At 34.5% G+C, this 23,857-nt stretch overlaps 1 protein-coding gene across 7 annotated transcripts in view; it reads left to right on the forward strand.

The window, feature by feature from the left end:
* Pan3 (PAN3 poly(A) specific ribonuclease subunit) overlaps positions 1-23,857 on the forward strand; it is a 153,453-nt gene that overhangs the window by 39,099 nt on the left and 90,497 nt on the right. For 5 of the 7 annotated variants that reach the window (XM_004631052.2, XM_023715009.1, XM_023715010.1 and 2 more), the window contains 2 exons: positions 1,540-1,610; positions 15,599-15,760. In XM_004631052.2, coding sequence (XP_004631109.1) covers positions 1,540-1,610; positions 15,599-15,760 — 233 coding nt within the window. The remainder of the gene's footprint in view (positions 1-1,539; positions 1,611-15,598; positions 15,761-23,857) is intronic. The other 2 variants (XM_023715012.1, XM_004631053.2) reach the window with 1 other exon arrangement.

The following is a 23,857-nucleotide window of genomic DNA, read 5'->3' on the forward strand; positions in this document are numbered from 1 at the left end:
TTAATTTCACAGATGAGATTAGAAGCATGAGCTGGGGATAAACTGGGCATGGTTACACACTCCAGTAATTCCATAACTCTGTGAGGCTGAGGCAGGTGGATAGGAAGTTTAGCTCAGTTTGGATAATTTAGTATATATAGTGAGATCCTGTCTCAAAAGTAAAAATTAAAAATAGTGTTGAGGATATAGTTCAATGCAAAGACCTTGGCTGGGTTCAGTCTTCTAGGAAAGGAGGGTGGGGTAGGAGAAGGAGAGAAAGAGGGAGGAAGGAAAAGAGGGAGGAGAGAGGAAAAGAAATGTAGAGTCAGGCATGGTGATACAAACCTGAAATCCCAGTTTTCTGGGAGGCTGAGGAAGGCGAATCACAAGTTGGAGGTCAGCCTGGGCAGCTGAGTCTCTATCTCAAAGTGAAAAGTAAAAGGAGCTGGGCACACTTGTGTGGCATGCACATGACCCTTGGGTTCCATGCCAGTACTATGAAAAGGAGGCAAAGGAAAGATTTACTCAAGCTGAGATGTGAAGATAAAATACCTCAATGTATCTCATGTATATCTTCTCAGAAATCTCTCATTTATCAAGTGAGAAATAATTAAGAGATAAATTTGAAATGTAATTTGTTCTTATCGCTTAAAACTCAGGACCAAAGAGATAAAGGGAAAAGGTACAGTTCTATAACTTCTACTTGCAAAGTGATGGAACTTTGAGCGTATAAAATCTTCATATTTTTATATTACTGTTTTGAAACATTTAATGCTTTTATCTTTAAAAATGTACTTTTAAAGTAAGATTATAAAAAATCTGTTGTTGATAATCTTGAAAATACCGAATAGTTTATAGTATGGATAGTTTGAAGCCCTTGTGTGTTTAAATCCAGACTTCCATCTCTCAGAGACTATGGTTGACTCCCCCAGATCCCTTTTTATCCTTCTCAAGTTTGGTCTCAAATGAGAACACAAACATTTGTTCTGGTTGCTGGTTGTGATCCTTTGCTCTCAGGATGCTGAGGTAGGAAGATTGAGTTTGAAATCAGCATGGGCTACAAGTGAGACCCTTTCTCAAAAAGCCGAAGCAGAACAAAATAATTTCCTCCTGGTTTGCTTTTTTTTTTTGAGCAGAATGTGTTTATTGAGGGAAAGAAAAGCTTCTGTCTGAGAGAGGGGCAGAAGGGGACCCAAAAGGGTTGCCAAGGAATCTGCCTTTTCTAGGGATTTTTATAGACTAAAACCATGAGGTCAGGCAGATCTAACGTGGAACTAAGTTTGCTTGTTTTAATCAAACAGTTGTAGCCTCATCTGTAGGGCTTTTAGCTAAGTGTGTATGATACATTTAAGTTATCTACTATATATTAATGTACCAAATGAAGGATTCATCAAATTGTTGTACTTTCAGTCAGAAAATATGTGAATATTTACTACATGTGAGGCATTACACTTAATTATTATGGCATATAATTTTTATTACTGTTGTTAAATTACCATTTGTTTGATTTATGAATTACCTGAGTTGTCTCTTTGGAAACTTATGTAACTTGCCTTCTAGATCCTATCACTTCACCTGCTTCATCCTTGTTTAATGACTTTGGTGCCCTCAACATCTCTCAGAGAAGAAAGGTAGGTAAAATTGAAGCCTATTAAATTGAATAGAATTTAGAGGTGCTGTTGAGATTGTTACATGTATGTTGTGATGTTTTTTGAAGAGGGGGAGAGTTTTTACAGACTAAAATGTTTTTCTTGCCTTTTATTTACTCATTTTCTTTGTCTCTTATATGTGGAATTTTATTTGTTCTCTGCGCAGAATAGGTTTTATGTGAAGAAATGAAATTGTGGTGCTTATTATTCTGCATTTTCTCTGTCTTAATGTATTCCTTTCTTAAGACAGCATCTAAAGTAATCCAGTGTTAGGTATATTAATATTTTTACCTTTGCTTTGTCTAAATTTCAAAGATTTTCCCTTAATTGAAATGCCTCATTACAAGGCATACTTCTTGTTTGCAGTTTTCATAACTGACATAACTGTTGAAAACCAGTTTAAGAGTCTAGAGAGATAGCTCAGTAGAATAAGTGCTTGCCTGGCAACCGCAAGGGCTTGAGTTCAATCCCTGGTTCCGCCAAAAGAAAGAGAAAACCAGTTTAAAATCTTTTCACGACTTGGTGTCAAAGTTAAAAGGCTATATATAGAGTTTTATAGTGTTTTCTAATGATTCCGTCCCAAGTTAACATGAATAGTTTGATACCTTTGAGTCTTCATGGGACTCAGAGTAATTTTTAATAGTCATCCAGAGCAATTGCTCTTTCTTCAGTGGAAAGTACTATAAAGATATATAGCATATATAGCATTCTATTTTATAAGTAATGGAAGAAAGACTCAAAATAAAAGTTTTAATTTTAGAAAAAATGGTTTGAACTTAAAATGCTTTTGGGAGGGATCTGGTTAGAGAGTATATAAAGCAAGGCTCAGAAAGTCTAGCGATAGTTTAAAGATACTTAGTTGGACTCTCATTGAACTGTGTTCATTAAATCTGTACAACATTTAACATATCAGTCATACCTCAGATTAAAAAATTTAGGAAGACTTAATGTTTGTAAAGCAAAACAGATCACACATTAAATGATTCATGTACCTAACATTTCCAGTTTTGAACATGAAGGCATTCAAAAATAATTTGAAAATGCTTATAAAGCAGCTAGATTTCATATACTAAATGTATGAATTTGATGTGAGAGTTTTCTTAGAGCCTTTTAACAAAAATAAAGTTACTTGGTTTAGATAGTTTTCTCACTAGTTGGAATATTTATTTTCTAAAGCCATATGTTAGAAGTGGAATAGAGTTGGACAAGAATAGACTAGTGGCAGTGGTAAGGCCAGTAGATAGATTGGCCCTATGGAAGTAAATAGTAAAGTGCTGAAAAGCAAATATAGCCCAGAAACAAAGTTATCAGAGGTATTTTAGGGGTAGTAGAAAGTACGTAAGTTGCCTTAGGCGGGGTCCCATAGTGTCTTCGTATGTGTAGAAAGTAAAACTAGAGTGATAAATTCTAAATATTTTTAATATGAAAAATGGACTGAGTATATCTTAAAGTTGAAATACACGCTCTAGGGCCACTGATACCTTTTCAAAAGTAGTTAACATCACTGAGGACTGGAAAAGGAAAGATGTAGTGCCTATTTTACAGCTTTTTCTGGAGGGCAAAATTTGGAGAGATACTAGGATGTATATCTTAATGCAAGTGGACTGATATAGTGGGATGAACATTATTCTGTGATTTGAGGTCTTCAAGCTCTATCTTTGTGGCCCTGTGCCAACTTTATAGGCTGTAATTGTATTATCTGTGAAATGGCAAGCATGTCTAGTAGTTATTGTGATGTCTTTCTTTTCTAACCTAGTCTCTGTCTAAAGCATTCACTTGTGAATCTCTACCTAGAAATTTATGGTTATTGCAATTTACATTTAAAATAAGATCATGGTGAATTTTTCCAGTAGCAAGATGTACTATATGATATCTGTGGGTACACTTTATGTGTATTTTAAAATTGTTAATGGTTGAATGGTGAATGTTTAAAATCTGTGCTACAAGTACTTTTAAACTATAGGAATATTACATGTTACACATTGCGAATTGCAGTTATATGCAACTGCTTATTTTTCTTTTGTTGTCATTTATGTCTGTTTGATGTAATTTTAAAGGAGATAAATAAAATTCCGTAAATATTTAATTATAATTCTTGTTTTGTGTAAATAGCTGGTGAGTGGTATTACTGAGTAATAATTTGTAATGGCATTAGAGGATAGATAAGCCATACTCAGTACTACTTCGTAGCTTGTGGGGTAAATAATTTCCAAAAAATCTCACTTGGCGTGGATCCTGCTTTGGGCCAATTAAAGCTGCTTTGCCTACCGATTTATATGACTTATTGAGAGTAGATCAGTCACATACTTTTATCAGAGGCTGTTTTACTAGATGCTATATGGAAATTTGAAAGAATTGCTGTTTTCCTTGATTTCCTCAAATCTCGTTGTAGAGGCAGTACATGAACCTACTATACTTACACAGCAACATATTGATGTCAGTTTAAATATTTGATGATTGCCAACTTGCAGACAATCCTCTGGAATTATGGAGAAAAGATGTTTTTTAATTTAGATTTTATTTTGCAGTACCAGGGATTGAACTCTTGACCTTATGCTTGCCAGGCAGGTGCTTATGCTGCTGAGCTATCTCCCCAGCTAGGTGGAATTTTTTGATGGTGAGAACCATAGAGATACATAGGCAAAAAAATAGGCTTTATTTTTATTACAAGTAATCGAGATAGGTATATAAGCTCTTTAATTTCCTTCTGAATATTGTGGATGATCTAAGGAACTATGGCTGAGGGCCTTAGTATGTTTAGGACTTGTTGAAATAAAATATGGAGCAGGAAAAAGAGTACAAAGGAGTTCTTAGCCATTCATCTGAGTTGTCTTGTTAGGTGTGTGAGGACTTGCAGAAGATTTTTGTTTATTGATACTGTCTGCCTTCATATACTGCTGTCACAGTATTCCAGTGCCCTGTGCCAATCTCAGTCAATTGATTTGTTATTTGTCTATAAGGAAATAAATTATCAAAGTAAATGTTAGGAGACTTTAAACAATTTGAAATACTGTGACTCAAAATATGTGATTGTTTTTCTGTAATTCTTATTTTATAAAACAACACCATGCTATCCAGGAAACACTTTAAAAAGTAGTATTTTTAATTGATGTTTAAGAAGCACGGTTTTTATTTTATTTACTGTATGTACTTTTATAGATATAAAAAGTATGATTTGAAATGTGCATATTTATTCTTGGCCAAGATTAATGGTGGAAGAATTTGAATTCTAGCTTTATATTGTATGGAAAGGTTGGCTCCCCAGAGCACTGAGATGACTTTTAAGTTTCTTTGTAAATGAGAGTTAATATAGAAGAGGGTAATACATGAGTGCTTTTATGAAAAGACTATTGAAAAGAAAGATTTGAGATGGAGAGTCACCATGGATCACAAATGTGATCTTAGCAAATAGTGAACATTGGGTAAGAAATCAACAGCATATTTTTAACGAAAGTAGATGTTGAAAATACACATATTCATAAAGGAGCTGGGTTAGTGCTATGGTATCTTCCTAATGACTTTTTCCCTAAGTTGTGAGTTTTTATACAGGGCTACCACATAGTAATTGATGCAGATCCTAGCAAAATGAGAAGTCTTTGCAGTCTGTGCCTCATATTTTTGGCTTTTCCTTTTATGTTTTCTGGGTTAATTACCTTCTTCCTCTCCTTCACTGAATCATTTTTATATTTGGTCCCTATGAGTCTCCACCCCCCAAACCAAAATAACAATATTTTTTATACCTCGTTTTTATACTTTTCTGCTGGATGTTTAAGATGAAGATAAAGCACACCTATTTAGCAAGAAATGTAACTTTTGTATTTGACAAGGTCAATCAAATCCTCTCAGGATTTACCTTGAAACCCTGTACTGCACTTTGTAGATCTTTTTTCAGGGTCAGCCATATGGATGAGTTATGGCCATTGCTTGACCAATTTGCTCTCTGTGAAAGCCTGAGAGAATGTTTTCTCTCCTTGTGACTCTCCTTAGGCACACTGTACATCATCGGTCACTTTCCTCTGTGGCCCCATAATGTCCTTGATCAGAAAATTTGCGACACCACTGAGTTACGTGATGTTACAGTACAGGTTCTCTTGTGTCCTGAGTCCTCACTGACCTTGAAAGGCTAGGGCCAAAATGTTGGCTGATCTTGCAGCCCTTCTTTTTCTCTAATTTTTGGTCTGCAAAATTAAGTTGTTAACCCTCCAGAAAAGAAGCTTGTTGATATTATTACCCTGTAACATAGGTAGTTGAGCTTAACCTCACTGTCTGAATATCAAATGAGGTATAAAAACTAAAGCCAAGTTAATATGCTGAGCTGTAAAAGGCTCAAGTCAACAACTTCTGACATTGCCAGTCCTACGGATAACCCACTACTATTATGGACTGCTGGATTATATTGGATTATTTTGCTGAATTCACACACCTACAATATTTACCTGCTTTTTTTTTTTTGAACTGGGGATTGAACTCAGGCCCTTGTGCTTGCCAGGGAAGCGCTTATTCTTCTAAGCCATCTCCCTGGCCCCACACCTACAATATTTAAATGGCAATGGAATACCCATCTCTGACAAAACTAAACAAATAAAGGGGCTATAAATGAAGGACCATTTTGTATCTGTATATACAAAATAGTATAGATATCTACTTTCTCTTAATTTAATGAGAAGAAAGATTTGTGCTAATAGTGTTTGGACAGGATATCATGTCTGCATCTTATACTTTGGATAACCACTATGAAGAAAAGAATATGCAATGTATTAATTACTGAAACTGTCCTGCTAATTGGTTTTGAAACTGTCTCATTTCTATTTGTTTCTCAATAAAAGTAATAAAAATTAAAAAAAAAAAACAAAATAACAGCAACAAAAATCAAAAACAGAAAGCACTGGTACCTGTCTTTTTCCTTTTCTTCGGTTGATTTACTTTTAGCATGTTTTAGCCTGTATGCAAGTTTTCATGTATATTTGCATTGTGTTTGTAATAGTGGAATAGTGGGAGTTGCATACTTTGGGATTGGCAAAGATTTTTGATGTATCATGTTTATTTCTTCTCTGTTCTTGATTTTGAAGTAGGCTAAGAAAAGTGAGATCGGAAGTGTCTGGTTCATCTGCTATGGTTTATTTGTGAAGAGACATGGGTTGAAGGGGTCCAGTGCTTATTCTGCTTGAAAATTCTATGAATAGTACTTTGTCTACATGTTCTTCTTTGTATGCACGCAGTTTGGACCCCACTTTGTATTGTTTTTTATCTGAAGAACATCCATCCTTCTTTGACATCTCTATTACCAGACTTAACTAATGATATCTTATGTTTTCAGAGTAGTTTAATATTTAAAGTTTGTTTTGGTGTAGTATCTCTGTACTAAAGTCTGGAAGATAACGTTACATTATTTGTATTGTAGGAAACAAAACACAGAGTTTTGTAAAACTGAAACTACTTCAATTTTTTTTTTTTGATGAAAATAGAGTAAATTTGGAGTAGTTAATAGGATTATATCTTACATGGTTTGGAATGTAAATTTTTTCTTACCCTTGCTGATTGGTAGGCTTTGTTGCCACATCAAAATCTCAAGAAAAATTTTTAGCAAGATAAGGAAAATGGAGAAAGTATTGAAAAGTAACTGATTTTAAAGGACATTTTAGTTTAAATTTTTTTGTGTGTGTTCTGAAAGAGATGAATTGAGATTTATAGTTAGCACCATCAGTTTATTGTATCTATTAATCTTTTATCCCTGAATATTGTACAGCAATGTTGCTATGGAAAATTATGTTTAGAATTCCAAATTAATGCACTCAGAGCTGCTTTCTGAAATCACTGAATTTCTAGTTGCCTCTATTTGCCGGGTTGTGGGAATGTGTACTGTCCCCATTTATATCCGGTGGAAGTGAGGTTTTAGGTTTTGTGAGATATGTATGGCACCCTGTGGCACCTGGTAGCTGTTAGAATCCAACTGTGGAGCAACCATATTGAAACCTGTTTATAGCTTGTACAAAGCCTCTTATTTCCCTGAAACAGTAAACAGTTGGAATAATTCTAACAGTAGATTTAAATAATTAAAGTTTTAGAGTTGGGAGTTTGATAGGAGACATGAAATTTTAAACTCTTATTTTTTTATCTTTGTGTATTTAATTAAGCAACCTTTTTGTTTCATTGGCAAAAAAAGAATAGTGATACTAATTCCTACTTTGTACAGCTGCTCTGAGTATTAAATGGGATATGTCACCTGGTACAGAAGTTTCCAGCAAAAGATAGCTATTATTGTTAGTAAAAGGTTGATAGTGTTGGCTAAACCATTCAAGCCTTGCTTGGAAATCAACTATAGCTTAATTATTGTTGGGACATATTAAAATTTCCCACTAGGAGGAATTTTATAGCTGCTCTGAGGATGTCTGCCGTGATATGCTCAGGCCTCTTTTCTCCGAACATTAATCTGTTTTCCTTTTCCTCCCTGCAGAAGCTCCTTGTTAGCTTCTCAAACATGTCTTCCAAATCTTGTGAAAATCCATCAAGAATATTCTTAGGATACAATGACAGGCAAAGAGAAACTTGCTTTTATTTATATTAATAATAATTTTGTTCCAGGTAACATGGTAAGATTAAATAATATTTTTATAAATGTTTTGTGCCTATTAATCACCCCAATGTATTTTGAGAGACTAGTTTTTTAAAAAGGACAGTCATGGGGGTGGGTAAGGGACAAAAAAATAGGACAGTCATAATTATAATTTATATGTCAAAGCAAAACAAAATTATATAGGGCAATTTGGTAAAAGTAAGATGATTGAGTCTCCTATAAGATGAATAATAGCCTAGTGTGGCCCCCCCACTCCCCCAGAAAAAAAGAAAGATGAAAAATAAATAGTGGAGAAAGGCTACTAGCTCTATGGATGAGATAAAATATTGATTAACCTATGCCTGCTTTGTCCATGATTAGCTCAGTGCAAATTTCTCTCAACTCAGTTCCTAGGGCAAGAGCACACAAATTTTGGTAATTGACAAGCTTTGGTAATTGATAGCCTTTCAGAAGTGTGGGACAGATTTATATTCCTAGCCTTGGGTTCTTTTCTGCAGTCTAGAAAACACGGTAATACTCTATAATAATGCACAGTAATTTTTCTATCTTTGTAATTTTTTAGGCAAAAAGACCTACTTAAGATTGACTATTGGTGTTCTCAAACTTTTTTGTATTTACTGGCGATTGGTATTTTTTTCATATCCTTTGTCATTTTTCTTTGTGATTCTTTTGTCATTTTTCTATTGGACTGTTCTTTCTAAAAATTCATTATAGGGGTTTTTCGTAAGGTGCATAGTAGTATAGTGTTACATGCATCGCCATATTTAAACATACAAACTGAAATCTGCTTGCTTTATACAGAAGCAGATTTGATGACTGGGATTTCAGGTGTGCTCTACTGTACTACCCAGCTAGGCATACTAGTTCTTTTTTCTTTTTTTTTGGCGGAACTGGGGATTGATCTCAGTCCCTTATGCTTGCCAGGGAAGCACTTATTCCACTGAGCCATCCCCCCAGCCCCTAAGGCATACTAGTTCTTTAGAACTTCAATTTGGTTTTGCTTAGCAAGAATATTCTAACTGATTTTATTTTTGACGGCATAAAAATCCTTTTGAATAGTGATGTTTTAAGAATAGAAGTAGACTATTTGACATTTTCAAATCTAAACTGACTCAGCAGTTTAAAAATATTTGTATGTGTGTTTATGTAGGTAAATAATGTTCTATTATACTTAATACAATTTGTATGAATTATTACCTAGCAGTTTTTCTTTATTTTCATCTTCTATATGACTAGTGTTTTGACTCTAGAAAATAAAAAATCTTTGATATAGATATTATTTGCTTGAGCCTTAACATTGACAACTTGATTTTCTATAAACTACTCTGTAGACCACACTTCCCCAACCCACCATACTGTCTTTGTTTAGACAGTGAAAACATAAACAACCCAATGTATTTTAATAAATGATCACAATTAATGATAATTAGTGAAGAGACAAAATACAACATAATCTTTGAAACTTGTTTGTTTTTTAAAAATTTAAAGCTTTTTACTCATGGAGAAAATTCCTTGGAGCCCAAGCTATAGTAACTTGATGGGCTGGATTTATTATTCTTAATTAACTATTGGAACCATTGAAATTCAAATATATTGAAATTTCTATATATTGGTGGTTAGTAATTTAGGTATAGGTTTGTCTCAGTATTAATAATTTTATGAACATTTATTTAAGAAACTCAGTAGTTTTAATCAGTTTGGGTGCCCCAGATGATGGGATTGTGGTCTGTAATTGTAAATTTGCTAAGATATTAAGACATTTAGTTAAGAAAAGACCATGTGAAGTTAGAGGAGGTTATAAAAAAGGTACAGATTTACTTGGAAATAAATGTACAGTAAGTCCTAGGCCAGAGATTGCTAGTCAGTGGACTTAATATTTTCAGATGTGGTAGGAGTTATGTTGTTGAGTTGTTCCTGCAAAAGATAATGATTTCATATGTTCATTAAGTGTTGTCTAGTGAAGGTATATTTCATGTATGTGTGTTACTGTTTTTGTGTTTGTGAAGATGTTTTGATCAATAAAATATGAACACTTTAGAGTGTCTTTTAAGTCAGTTATTATATTTCAGATCTCAAATACTGAAGCATAATTAACATTTTTGACATTTGAACTGGGTTCTTGCAATTCAGGGCTTTGGAGAATGGCCTGTAAAAACATTTTCTCTAGTCTGTTAAGTTAGGTTAGTATATGTAATATATGTTGGATAATGCGGGACGTTTTGGAGATGGTGCCGTATTGCAGTTACCAAAAGAGCTGTGCTCTGAAAATTGGTTCGTATGTGGTAGTTTTAGCTATGTTTTCCATAGAAACATTTAGAGATTGGTCTTTACCTAGGCACTAAACTGTTTTCATTGCTTCTGGTAAGTGTTAAAGCAGAAAGTCAAGGCAAAGTGGAACAAAGTGGCTCATCTCAAGGCAGATGGGAAGAGCAGAGAAAAGGAGAGAGCAAGGGGCCAAGGACTGTTACAGGCATATCTCCAGTAAGCCATTTTTTTTTCCAAGTAGGTCTTCCTCTGAAAAGTTTCCACAGCTTCCCAGCAGCACTACTAGCTGGAGATTGTACCTTAAGCACATGAGCCTATAGAAGAAAGTACAGATCTATTCTACAATATTTTCTCAAACTTTTTATGTAAAATCTTTGAAAATTTTGTTCGGGCTGTGTGTATGTATGTGTGTGTATGCATGTGTACATGTAGGGGTCACTCATTATTAAGCTACATCTCCAGCCCTCTTTTTTTTTTTTCTTTAGATTTTTAAATATTTCAGACAGTCTTGCTAAATTGCCTAATCTGCCTTCAAACTTGTGATTTTATATATCAGCCTCTCCTGAGTAGTTGGAATTATAGGCATGCACCACTACAGCTGACCAAAGAGGTTAAAAAGAAAAAAACTCCAATAAAAAGTACAAGTATTTTCAACTGCTATCTTATGTTCATATTAGATTTTTGTGTAGAAAGATAATAGTCATGTTTGTCATGAATCTTAAGACTTAAATGTTGTATATCTTAGTATGAGAGAATAAAAACCAGCCAGTTATAGACTGCTAACAATTGGGAATTCTGATATATAGTATTAACTTGGTGGTTGGTAAAGCAGAAAAGCAACTGATCTGTAGGATATGGTATTTTAAAATGCTTCCTTTTCATAATAAGAATACTGGGACTGACCAGGCTGCCAAGAACAGATGATTAACAAAGGAATTTATCCCCCATTCCCCAATCAGTGATTTCTCATTTGGTTTAATTGAGGATTTCAGAAGCTAAGGAAGGAGGAGGAAGGGTTATTGACTATTACTTACTATGGAGGAACAGTGAAGAAAATTTTATAGACAAACATCTCTCATAAGATATTGTTTGCCCCTCTTATCTTTCCCTTGACTTTGATCTTTTCCTTAGACTATACTTACCAATAGCTAATTATCAGCTATTGATAAGGTAAAGAATTATCTAAAGTCTATAAAGCAGAGTTAAGAAACTTAAAGTGTTGCTAAGAGCAGGTAATTTGTTTGCATGTTTCTTATTTTACTCACATACTACTTCTTTTAAACTGTTAGAGAACTGCTTTCTAAAACATACCTGATTTCGTCAGTTCTTAATAAGCTTTCCTAAAATTTCTTTCACTGCAGAATGAAGCATAAATTCTTAGGTGTGGTATATAAAACAATAAATAAGGGGGTGTGATGGTGCATACCTGTAATTTTATGCATTCAGGAGGCCAAGGCAGGAGCATAACAAGTTCCGGCCAGCCTGGAATAGGTTATAGTATAGTGATAGCACATCCCTGGATTCAGTTTCCTGTACTACACACACATGCACACCCCCCAAGAAAAATGAAACTTTAGAACAAACAGTAAATGTCTTGTAACTGTTTTCAGATCTCAACTTTGCCTCTGAAGCTTAACTCTGTCATGGTTTTATGCCTCTATGTACACGTTTTTGTATACCACAGTACATCTGCTGTCTCTTTCTAACTTTTCAGTGTGTGGTGTTGGGGATTAAATTCTGTATTTTCAATAGGCACACTGATTTTCCTTCAAAAATAGGCTTAAATATTTGCCTTCCATGTGAAGTGCGTTTGTGTCTACTCTTTTGCTAACTTGACTATATGTGAAGATATCCCAAGGAGTTATGTTTTGCTTACATGTCTGTGTTACTGCCTAGACCAGTGATGGTAAATGTTTTAGAGCTTTCAGTGATAACAGCCAGCCTGCTATGGCACACATGCCATAGGTTTGCCACTACTAGCGTAAACTGTATCTATTTTGAAGGAAAGGTGGGTTTGTGTGTCATCGTATTCTGAATTAGAACAGTTCTGAATGCAAAAAATAGGTATATAGATGTTTGATCAAAAATATTTTTAAGAGATAAATAGTATTTTAGATAATTTGGAAATCAGCTAATACTGTCATCTCACATGAGGTAAATATATGAGGTAATATTGTAGTTTACAGTCTATACAATGAGACCTTTGTATAGTAATCCTTTGCCTCACCATCATGCTTTCTGTTGCTGCCACCATTTTTCGAATGTTATTTTGTGTTTTGCTTAAATGGAATTTTAAATGGTACTATATCTTAGATTTCTTCATGCGGTGAAACAGATTTTAGTTTTGGGTTAGTTTTTTTCACATTGGCAGATGGGAGGTTTTTTTTTTCATAAATAGAAAGTAATTTATTATTTATTATACTTCTCACCATATCATGGGATTTTCAGAGAAAGTAATTTTATTTTATTTTGGAGTATAAAAGCAATCAAGAAAGACATGGGCTGGTGAGATGGCTCAGTGGTCTAAAGCACCTACTTAGAACAAGCTTAGCAAAGCACAGGGACCGCGGTTCAATCCCCCAGCACCACATGCCAGCCAGCCCCGCCCCCTGGTGGGCTGAGCTGGCCACACACACACACACACATAAATAAATAAAAAATTAAAAAAAAAAGACAGAAACAGAGTAACATGCAACAATACATATGTTACAGATTTTCAAAACAAGAATAGCTGATTAATAATGATTGATATATTATCTATTTTTATTGTCAAATCTGTTGCTCAGGTTAACAGATACAGTTAAGCAAGATTGGACATATGATTGGATATTACCACATTCTTTCAAGAAATCTTATGTGCAGCTATGTTTATAGCAGCACGATTTGTCATAGCCAAATCTTGGAAACAACCGTGCCCATCACCTGGGGAATGGTTGAAAATGATGTGGTATTTTTATACAATGAAGTATTATTCAGCCATAAAGAAAGATTGGAGTTTTTATTGAAAAAAACATAAGACACATGTTTGAAGATCTCTGCTTAGAGATTTTAGGCTGGTTATAGGTTTTTGGCATGTGGGAGAGGGAGAGGAGTAAAGAATTCCTCTTTGGAAACATACAAAGCATAATTATATAGTGAGAACTATTGGGGAGGGAGGATGACAACATTGGCTGTGTTCAAAATTTCCGCTTGTTCCTTAATGCACTGCTTCATAGAGAATAAATTTTCTCAATTTAATGTCTGGGTCAGAGTTGGTCTGAATTTGTAGAGTCCAAACTATAGAAAACAATTTTCTTGCATTCAGCTATGACTGGGTTTTAAATATCTTTAAGTCCCCTTTTGGCATGTTGTGATTTTAAATAAATATCTTCTATTGTGTTGAAGTTTTGTTGTAGAGTTAGCATACACTTCAGCTCAGGAACTTTCTGAGGCATAAATTTTAAATTAATGAATACTTTTAAGGTTGTTACTCTTACTGTGTCAAAGCCTCTACAATTACCAAGCTAAATACAGAGATGTAGGAGTTTAATCTTACCATCTGTCAAAAGGGATCATATTAAAAGAAACAATTTTCTTTAAAATTATTTCATTTAAGATATGAAATTGTTCTTTCTGATCTGGACATTGAGGATAATGGACTGGTCTAAGATTGCATAAAAGTGGAACTATGTTAGCATCCTAAACTACTGTTAAAAGTATTGGGTAGGTAGGCAGTGTAGCTCCTTTTGTTTATACATGTTTAATTATGTTAGGTTTGAAATCAAAGACAGTGTGGCAGGGGTTCACTTGTGGAGAGGAGAATCTAATTTGCATAGAATGATTTCTCCATGGGCTTCATTTGCAAGTTATTATAACTTAGACATCAGATGTTTTCTTCAGGGTAATTCTGTCTGTGGTAGAATGTTCTTTTTTTTTTTAAATATTTATTTATTTTTTTTTTTTAAATTTTTTGTGTGTGTGTGTGTGTGTGTGTGTGTGTGTGTGGCCAGCTCAGCCCACCAGGGGGCGGGGCTGGCAGGCATGTGGTGCTGGAGGATTGAACCGCGGTCCCTGTGCTTTGCCAAGCTTGTTTCAAGTAGGTGCTTTAGACCACTGAGCCATCTCTCCAGCCCTAGAATGTTCTTTTAAATTTTGTCTGGTGTAGCATTATTTTTTGAAGAAAATTTTAACTGGACTGAGTAAACATAGACTTTCTTATATCAGGTTTTTAATAGGTAGCTTTTTAGTATATTCTCTGAAAGGGGAAAAATTTATATGTAAATGTTAATTCCCTGTAAGATGCAATTTGGTGCGAAGTTGGTATAATTAGAAGATGATAGAAACAATCTTCATGTAATTGTCACATATATAAGCCCTGCTAACCATGCTAAGATAGTTTACTTTGTTATGTTAATTAGCCAATGAACTTACGATTTCTGGGGCAATTTATTCACTATCAGTCTGTTTAAATCACTGAGATGATTTAAAAGACCAAAGGAACTTGTGTTATTTTCCTTTTTTTAGTCTGAAATTTTCTTTCTTCCTTTTTTTTTTTTTTTTTAATACCTTAAGATAAATGACCAGTTAAGATGGAGTGAGTGTCCTTATACTCTGGTCTTCTATACATGGAATTAAAACAATTTTGAAAAGAGACATTCTTTATCAATAAGCTGCTTCTTTTAACTGGGCTGTATTTCAGTAAGAAATGAGGTAGCAAGATAAGTTGCTGAAAAAGATGAAGTTTGGAGATTTTTATCTGTTTTTTTGTGCCCTTAAAGCTATTTCTTCATATTACAGTAAGAATAGGTAAGTTCTAGTGGAAAAAAAAATTGCAAAGCATTTACTTTGCTAATAAATTTAATTTCTATTCCCTAAATAAAGTCTTATAAGATCAGATTATATTTCTATAAAACACCTGTTGCTTTATATAAGATTGTCCAGCCTTATTAATACTGTGGTTATTTTAGAAGTGTGGGGTAGGGTTGGGGTGGGATTTGGTGGGTGTGGTGTGATGAGTACATTAGAAGGGAGTGTTAGAAATTTTGCTTGTTTTCTGTCCCACCATTTCTGATACCTTCTGTATATTAGTTATTAGTTTAGATTAGTGTGGGGGATGTTAGGAGTGGCTGGTTTCTTTCCTTCTCTTTCCTAGCCAAGGAAGTATCGCCTGGGGATGCTGGAGGAGAGGCTAGTTCCGGTGGGATCAAAGGCACGAAAAACAAAGACCCATATTGGCTGCCTTGCTGACAGGTGTAAATCAGGAGTACCCATCAATATGGTTTGGTGGAACAGAGTCACAGAAAACAATTTACAGGTAAAAATAATTTTTATTAGACATACTTTCTGTGTCTGTGGGGCTGGTGGGTATATTGGATGGTATAGGTGATTTTAAAGCAAAAAGAGGTTAGTGGCCCATTAACCAAATGATTATCATTGAATGACTTTTTTGAGCATTTCCTATTTAGAACTTGTTTACCTATTCTTTTTCTTGTTCAATGTTGTTAACATTTAAGTTCATTTACTTTTAATATATGTCATAAAATTTACCACAGAAAGTTTCACTTACTTAGTATTGAACAACAGGAAACTGCTTCATATTTTGGGGGTGCATTTTTAGTAGGAAATAAAGTTGCATGTATGCACACTTGTCTAGGGACTGACTTTAGCAGTATGTTGTTAAACGGTTGTTACAGATACATTTTAGTCTTTGACTCTTTCATCTTTATGTATCCATACTGAATAATGAAAATGAATTTTTATAATTCACAGACTAGCTTTTATGTAAAACTTTTGACATATTCACAAAATAATTTATATTCCATTTTTATTTGAATTACTTTAATCCATTTAAAAACTTGATAATTATGTAATACGGCTATTTCTGTTAACAGAATTTCAGTTTTGCCAAAGGTAGCATACTTTTCCTCCTAAACTGAGTGGTTTGCTATTTAAAATAAATTCCTAATCAAAATTTACAATCCCAAATATATGTCTCATACACAGAAAATGTGTAAAAAAGCTAATGACTTGGTTTTTATTTGTCTCTAACTTTATAGTCGTTCTAAAGAGGTTCCACATTTTGTTTAGTTTAATATTACTGTAGTAGATATGTTTGTGTTGCCTTAGGCATAGAGATAACAAAATGTATTCTAAAAATAGTTCAAAATGTGGTGTTTGCCATATCTAAAATTTGGAAATGATTTCCTAAAGACAGGAAAAACTAAAACAGTCCCACATAGTCATGCATCTACAGTATTTAAAATTTCATTGGAAAAATAAAATTTTTCATTGGAAAATTTTGATGTGTTAATTGTGAATGTTAACTGAATGTTTCTTGTCTTTGAAATTGGAAAAAGATTTGGTATAGGTTAATGTCACTATTTTACAGTTTTTAAAAAGTCTGAAAATGAATTGGGCCCAAACTATGAAAAATAGATAAAAGTGAACCTAGCTTATAGAGAAGAATACTGATCAATGCAGAGCTTTTAACTGTTGGATATCTCTATTACTGCCCTCCATCCAGCTGGCAGTTCTGAGGGGATTTTTTTTTTTTTTTTAAGTATAGTTTAGAAGATTGGGTTAGTATAAGACTGTACACTTGAATGATTTTTAAATTAAAACAGCTAGTAAAGGATTTATATTAAATTGGTATCATCTGAACCTCGTATAGTATATACTTGTAATACTGTTGTTTTATGCTTCAAATAGTTCTTTTCCTATAAAGACATAAGAAGTGTTAAATTTTGAATTTAGATGTTTACAAACTCAGAAATGTCTTACATTATGACTCACATGTTGAAGTATTGAACAACACCTCTCTAGTCTCTTATTGTCATTGTGGATTCCCTAAATTCATGATCTGGGAGTAGTTTATTCAAAGCTGAGTATGTCAGTATACTATGTCTTATGTTATTGGAATTTGTAATCTTTCTGTTGTTACTGAAGTAAAATAAATTTTATAAAGTAGATACACACGGATTTTCTTGACCTTGTTTGATGATTACCCTTTAATATTGTTTTATATTTATAAATATTTATATTTTATTTTAATGATTATAGCTATGTTTCTTAAATGGTCATCTTGTGCCAGACATTGTGCTAAGCTCTGTGTATATATTGTTTTGATCTTCATAATAACTTATGGCATAAATGTTACTGAAAAATGAACTCCTTTAGGGAAGCTAATATTAAGGATTTATAGTCAGTGGAGGAACACAAATTTGAACCTGTTTGGCAGACTCAAAAGTTTCTTCATTTCTTTGTTGCAGCCCCTCTTGCACTAAAACTATGCTTGATTTGGTTGTACTATACTTGGTTTGAACTTTGGTAGTGCAACCTTTTTTTTGTTGTCATTTTTGAGGCATAGTTTCACTATGCAGTACAGGCTGACCTTGAACTCACTTTGTAGCCCAGGCTGGCCTCAAATTTATAGGAATTTTCCTGCCCCAACCTCCTCAGTGCTGGGATTATAGACACGCGTTGCCACACCCAGCCTGTGCAACTTATTTTGAGAATAAGAATGTTTATATAGTTTTCTACTCATGAGCAATAATGTAGTAATGACTGGGCATCAGTACTGTTACCCTGTGATTATCATTTTCTGAGCGATCTTTGTTTTTATTTATTTATTTATTTATTTATTTATTTTTTGGTACTTTAAATATTTCTTTACATTCATTTCTTAATCCTGATGGCCTATTCCAGCTTTTGAAAACAAAAGAAAACCATTTAATCAATAAAAACTTAGATCTCTGTGTGAGTTTTAAAACTCAGCGATGCAAGATAATCATTCATACTGTATTTATTCTCTTCAGTGCCAGATTTCTCTAAAGAAGCCTATGATTTCCAAACTTGTATTACTCAGTAATCTACTTTTTATTAAAAAAAAAATCCTTATATAAAAGAGCTTGCCTGTCAAACATGATATTTATAAAATAGTGATACATTGTTTTCATTTTCTAATTTATATGTTTGGAATTCCTAGGGAATTGAAGAAACACATTCTGTGGTCTTTCAAAGCTTTGTAGAGGGTGATTTTTTCTTTATGTAGCTATGTTGAATGCTGATAAAACTGTGGTTCCTACTACTCCGTAAACCTTCCAAATAGGGGACCCAAGGAGTATCTTCTGTTCTTTCTCTTACTTCTTTATTTTGTATTTATTTAAATATCAGATTTGGTGTCACCAAAATTTTGCTGAACCTGCCATCAGATTTGCAGGAGTGTTAAAATGGACAAATATTGCCCATTAACACTACTCACTACCCTTTTACTTTTGAAACTCTTTCCTTTTTGCACTCTTAACTTTTTTTTTTTTTTAATCTGGCTCTTTATCCTCCCTGTTTGTTTCTTTTTAATGTATTTAGTACTGGGTCTCACTATGCAGCTCAGACTGGTAGTGATCTTTCTGTTTCAGCCTCCCTAGTACTGGGATTACAGATGTGTGACTACCACCACACCTGGTCTCAGTGGCCCGCTTTTTGTACCTAGGCTGGGGCCGGTACAGCATGTAGTACTGGGGTGAACCTGGGTCTTCACTTGCCTAAGCAGGTGCTTAGACTGCTGAGCTACTTCTGTGGACCTCCTTTTCATTTCTTGATTGTTTGTTCTTTACTTTTTCTTGTGTTACTACTCCTTGAAATTTTATTTTTTAGAGTTGTCTTTTGAGTTCAAGACCCAGATTTTTCATACTTTGTATTATCTGTGGATGTAGATCTGTGTTCTATCACAGCAAATCTAAACCTTATTTTTCTGTTCTCCAAATCTACCTCTCTTATATTCTACTTTTTCAGTTAATGTCATTGGCATGGGCATTAGCATTGTCTTACACAGTATGGCTAAATATCTGACTTCTTCGCTGGTCTCTCCTAATTTCTACCAATTTTTATGACAAAGGTACTAAATTTTGTCTACTTGTTAATTGAAAGTTAAAACTTTGGATAATACACATTTGCTTGTATATGAAGTTTTCAATAATGCATATTACCTTCATTTGATAAATATGGACGTTGTATTATAGAAAAGTCTAATGCTACTAATTGGTAGAGTTGGTATTCTAAGATCTTTTTAATTTTAAATCCTGAGGTTTTCCTGCCATACTGTTTGCTTTCAATCTCTGTTCTTTAAAAAAAAAAAATCTGTAGTTTCCTCTTTTTTTTTTTTTTTTTTAAATCACTGTTGACCTGGTTTGTGTCTTACATGTAAACATCTTCTAAATATTTTGTTCAGTCGCTTCAGGCTCTGTCCTACCCTTTGTTTCTGGAGTTGTACTGTATCTCCCCATCTGGCAACATATTCTGCATTCTAACATATGGAATTTTTCCTATAGCATTTAATATGAAATGTATTGTCAGTTCCCTCTGCGTTTGTTACCTCTACATCATTGTTAACTGAGCCTGGAAAAAAATATCCCCTCCTGTAAGGAGATTGCTAAATGCTACCTTCTCTGTAAATATTTGTTCAAAATCTGGGAGAAACATGCATATATACTGTTTCTACAATATTTGATATTTAACAGTCAATTTCATTTTGTTTTGTGGTTTTTTTTGCTTGTCTTTTTCCACTGGATTTGTAAATATTTGAGAGTAGGCTTATGTTTATTAAGATATATTGTTAATATATTCAGATGTTAAGATGTTTTGATTGTTTATTCCATAATATGTATATTTTTGTGGCAACTTTTTTGAGACTTGCATTTCATCCTAAGTATATCATTTTTTTTCAGTAATTTTATTTTCATTAGTATGTTTGTAATATGTAATTACTATTTTATTTTTTTATATTTTAGAAATGGAAAACTGGGGAGATAGTTCAGTGGCATGAAGTTCTGAGTTTGATCTCTGGTACAAAAAAAAAAAAGTTCTATGGAGGTTATAGCCACCATATTACCACTATATATTAGTGTTAGTATCAAAAATGTTTTAGAACACAGCGGTTCTTCCTTTCTTTTTTGCAGGCCTGGAACCTGAACCTAGGGACCTTTACCACTGAACTATATCCCCATCCACTCCTTTATATTTTTAGTTAATTAATTAATTTTTATTTTGAGGTAGGGTCTAACTAAATTTCCCAGGTGGGAATTAAACTTACCAATCATCCTGCCTCAGCCACCTTTGCTGCTAGAATCACAGATGTGTGCCACTGTAACCTGCATAAGATGCTTATTTCTTTTTTTTTTTTTTTTTCTTTTTATAAATTTAGAACAGGGTATAGAGGGTGTATGGGGTCTCACTATGTAGATTGGACTCTTCTTTTCAGCCTCCCAAGCAGTAGGATTACACACACATGCCACCACACCCAGTCTCAATTGCCATTTCAACATGCCCTAGGTTTGGGGCTGGCATGGTACGATGGGGATTGAACCCTGGCTGGTGCCCTCTGCCTAAGCAGGTGCTTTAGTCTGCAGAGCTATCTGGCCGGCCCAAGATGGTTATTTTTTCTGGAATGTTAAAAGATATTTTTTCTTTTCAAATTCACAGTTGAACATTGACTAAGTGGTTTTTTTTTTTACATTTTTCAATCATTTGAGCCTGGAGATAGCCTTAACTACTACAATGGTTAGTGATAAAGTTTCTCTGTTTCTCATTTTTCTTAAGATCTCAGCCTAAATGTCAAGCAAATGATCACTTGATCATCAACAATATTGCCACATCAACAATACTTATATTTCACCAGAGTACAAATTCACTTTTACTTTTGCCTTTAGTCTTTGCCTGGGACAATCTCTATCCTTCTGTCTGATAATCTAAATGAGAATTAAAGGACTTTCATATTTTCCATGGTTACACAGTTCAAATGTCTTTGCTTGACATGGAAATAGATCATCACCTACTCTAGAATTGTGAGGAGGCACACAATAGATAGTAAAATAGATGTTCATCTTTCCAGTTGTGCCTTATTTGTTGTTGAAATTGAACTTTGTGTTCATGTAGGGTGCACTCTGTAGTACATTTATATCTGTATGATGGTATCATGGTGTGTTTAGCATTGGGGGCTAACATTTGATCTTCTTGAAGGCTTACATTTTAATACTGACTTGAATATTTACAATATTTAGTTTTAAATTCCCTTAGTTTTTGAAGGAATAATGTAATGTTTCTTCATATGAGAATCAGGTAACAGTTTGAATAAAAAGATTGGGGAAATGCATGATTTTGTTAACTTCTCATGGTATTGCAGGTTAAGATTTAGCTAAAAGAAATGATATGTTAAATAAAATAATGTTCTTTTTTTCTCATGGTTTTTAACATATGAGTTATGAGTAATGCATTCTAGGTTGTACTGTTGTTTTTCCTTTACCCAGCAAAGTTGTATAAGTGAGTAAGAACTTGGGACTATTGGATGTTAGAGGATCCATTTGACTTCATTATCTTATCAGTATCTTTTTTGATATTACTTTTACCCCTCTTGCTGCCTGGGATTAAATAATATTTTCTATAAAAAATAAGACTCACATTAAAATCTCCTGGCCCATAAATTTTCCTGTGAATCTTGGGTGCTTATAATTGGTACTTTCAAGATCTCAAGGAGGTTTTGGGAATTTACTGGCTTCTTCAGTCTAGTTACTCATGGGGGTTACCTGTTACTTTAGGTGATTTTTACTCTTCACAACCTAGAAAATGGGAAACATAGGCTTTTGATGGAATTGATTGGTTTTTGCTTTCTTGAAGTACTTGAATTATGGAACTACAAATTCAGCTGTAATGACCTTGCCGTAAATATTCTCACTATCCCTGCTTAGACGCTTCTCCCTTCCCCTTTCCATTCTTGTCTCTGTAGCTGATATTCTAAACCTTTAATGTTTTCTCAGATCTACTCACTGTCCCTTGCATTTTTGAGTAATGACCATGATTTTTCAGGGGAGCTAAGAAAAGGCCTTTCAGAGTGAATGTTTTCATGTGCTTTGTGTCTATCTGCAATTGTGCATATCCATTCTTACTGTATTTCTTATATACTGTATCCTTTATTATATACCCTGGAAGCCATCCTTTTTCCTTGTGGCAACTTATTTTATTTAACACTTCAGTTTTTCGATAATTTCTTTTTCTATTGATTCTTCATCCCAGCTTATGAACATGCCTTGTTAAACTCTCCTGTTAGTTGGTGAACTGCAGAACACAGACTTCTTGTACACGGAAATGCTCCATAGTCCTTTCCTTTAGGCAAGTTGTGCAGTTGTTTGGGAGGTAGTTTGTATTTGTTATGGCTCTTTTTAAGTCTCAGTATTTTTCCTTTCCCTTTTATCACTGTCTTTTTGTTATTGGTATCAGTCTTTTTTTTTTTTTTTTTTTTTTATTTTAGGGAAGGGTCTACAGGGTGTTCAGGGTCTCACTACTAGATCAGACTTGTAGTTATCCTCCTGTTTACAGCCTCCCAAGAGCTGGGGTTACAGGCAGCAACCCCACACCCAGTCTCAATTGCAGTCTCAGCTGGCTCCGGTGGTGGGCCAGCATGGCAGACCTGGGGATCAAACCCCTAGCCCCTGTGCCTGCTTGCAGCCACTTTAATCCGCTGAACTATTTGGCTGGCCCCCCATCAATCAGTTTTGATTGCCAGTTACTGATGGTTTTACTTGAGTTTTTACTTGAGTTCTGCTACAGTTGACATTGGCATTGTCATCTTCCTCATGTCCTTGCTGCTCCTCCTGCTGCTGCTGCTGCTGCTGCTGTTGCAGCTGCTGCTCCTGGTGCTGCTGCTGCTGCTGCTGCTGCTGCTGCTGCTGCTCCTCCTCCTCCTCCTCCTCCTCCTCCTCCTCTTCCTTCTCTTCCTCTTCTTTCTCCCTTCTCCTCCTTTCCCCTCCCCCTTGAGACAGAATTGCTGCTGTGTAGCGCATTCTAACCTTTTTTTTTTTTTTTTTTTTTTTGAGGAACTGGGGATTGAACTCAGGTCTTTCTGCTTGCCAGGCAAACTCTTATTCTACTGAGCTATCTCCCTGGCCCCTCATTATCTAGTCCTGCTGGTTATCAAACCCATGGCCATTTCCCTGTCTCAGCCTCCTGACTGCTGGGATTACAGGTGTGAGTCACCACATCCCACCCATTCTACTTCTCTTGAAGTTGTTTTCGTAGCTGTTTTTTTTGGTCTCTCAAAACCTCTTGTCCTTTGCCTTATTCTCAAGGACTGTTTCATGATTCCCACATTTTTCCCTGAATTCTAGTCCTCTGAAATCACACTAAGTATTTTAAGGTTTTAGATTCAACATGTTAAAAATGAACTACCAAATCTTTTCCTAGAAACTTGTCTTTCGTTTACACCCACCTTTGTCCATGTTTTCACTGAGGCACAGCTATATGCCCACTGTCTAGTTTATAGCTAACCCTCAGTGTATGTGAGCTTCTTATGATCTCTCTCTCTGTCTCTCTGTCTCTCTATCTCTTTCTCTCTGTCTCTTGTCTGTTTGCCTCTCTCTCTCTC

Source organism: Octodon degus, unplaced genomic scaffold, assembly GCF_000260255.1.
Source record: "Octodon degus isolate 3935 unplaced genomic scaffold, OctDeg1.0 scaffold00038, whole genome shotgun sequence".
In the NCBI taxonomy this organism is placed as follows: domain Eukaryota; kingdom Metazoa; phylum Chordata; class Mammalia; order Rodentia; family Octodontidae; genus Octodon; species Octodon degus.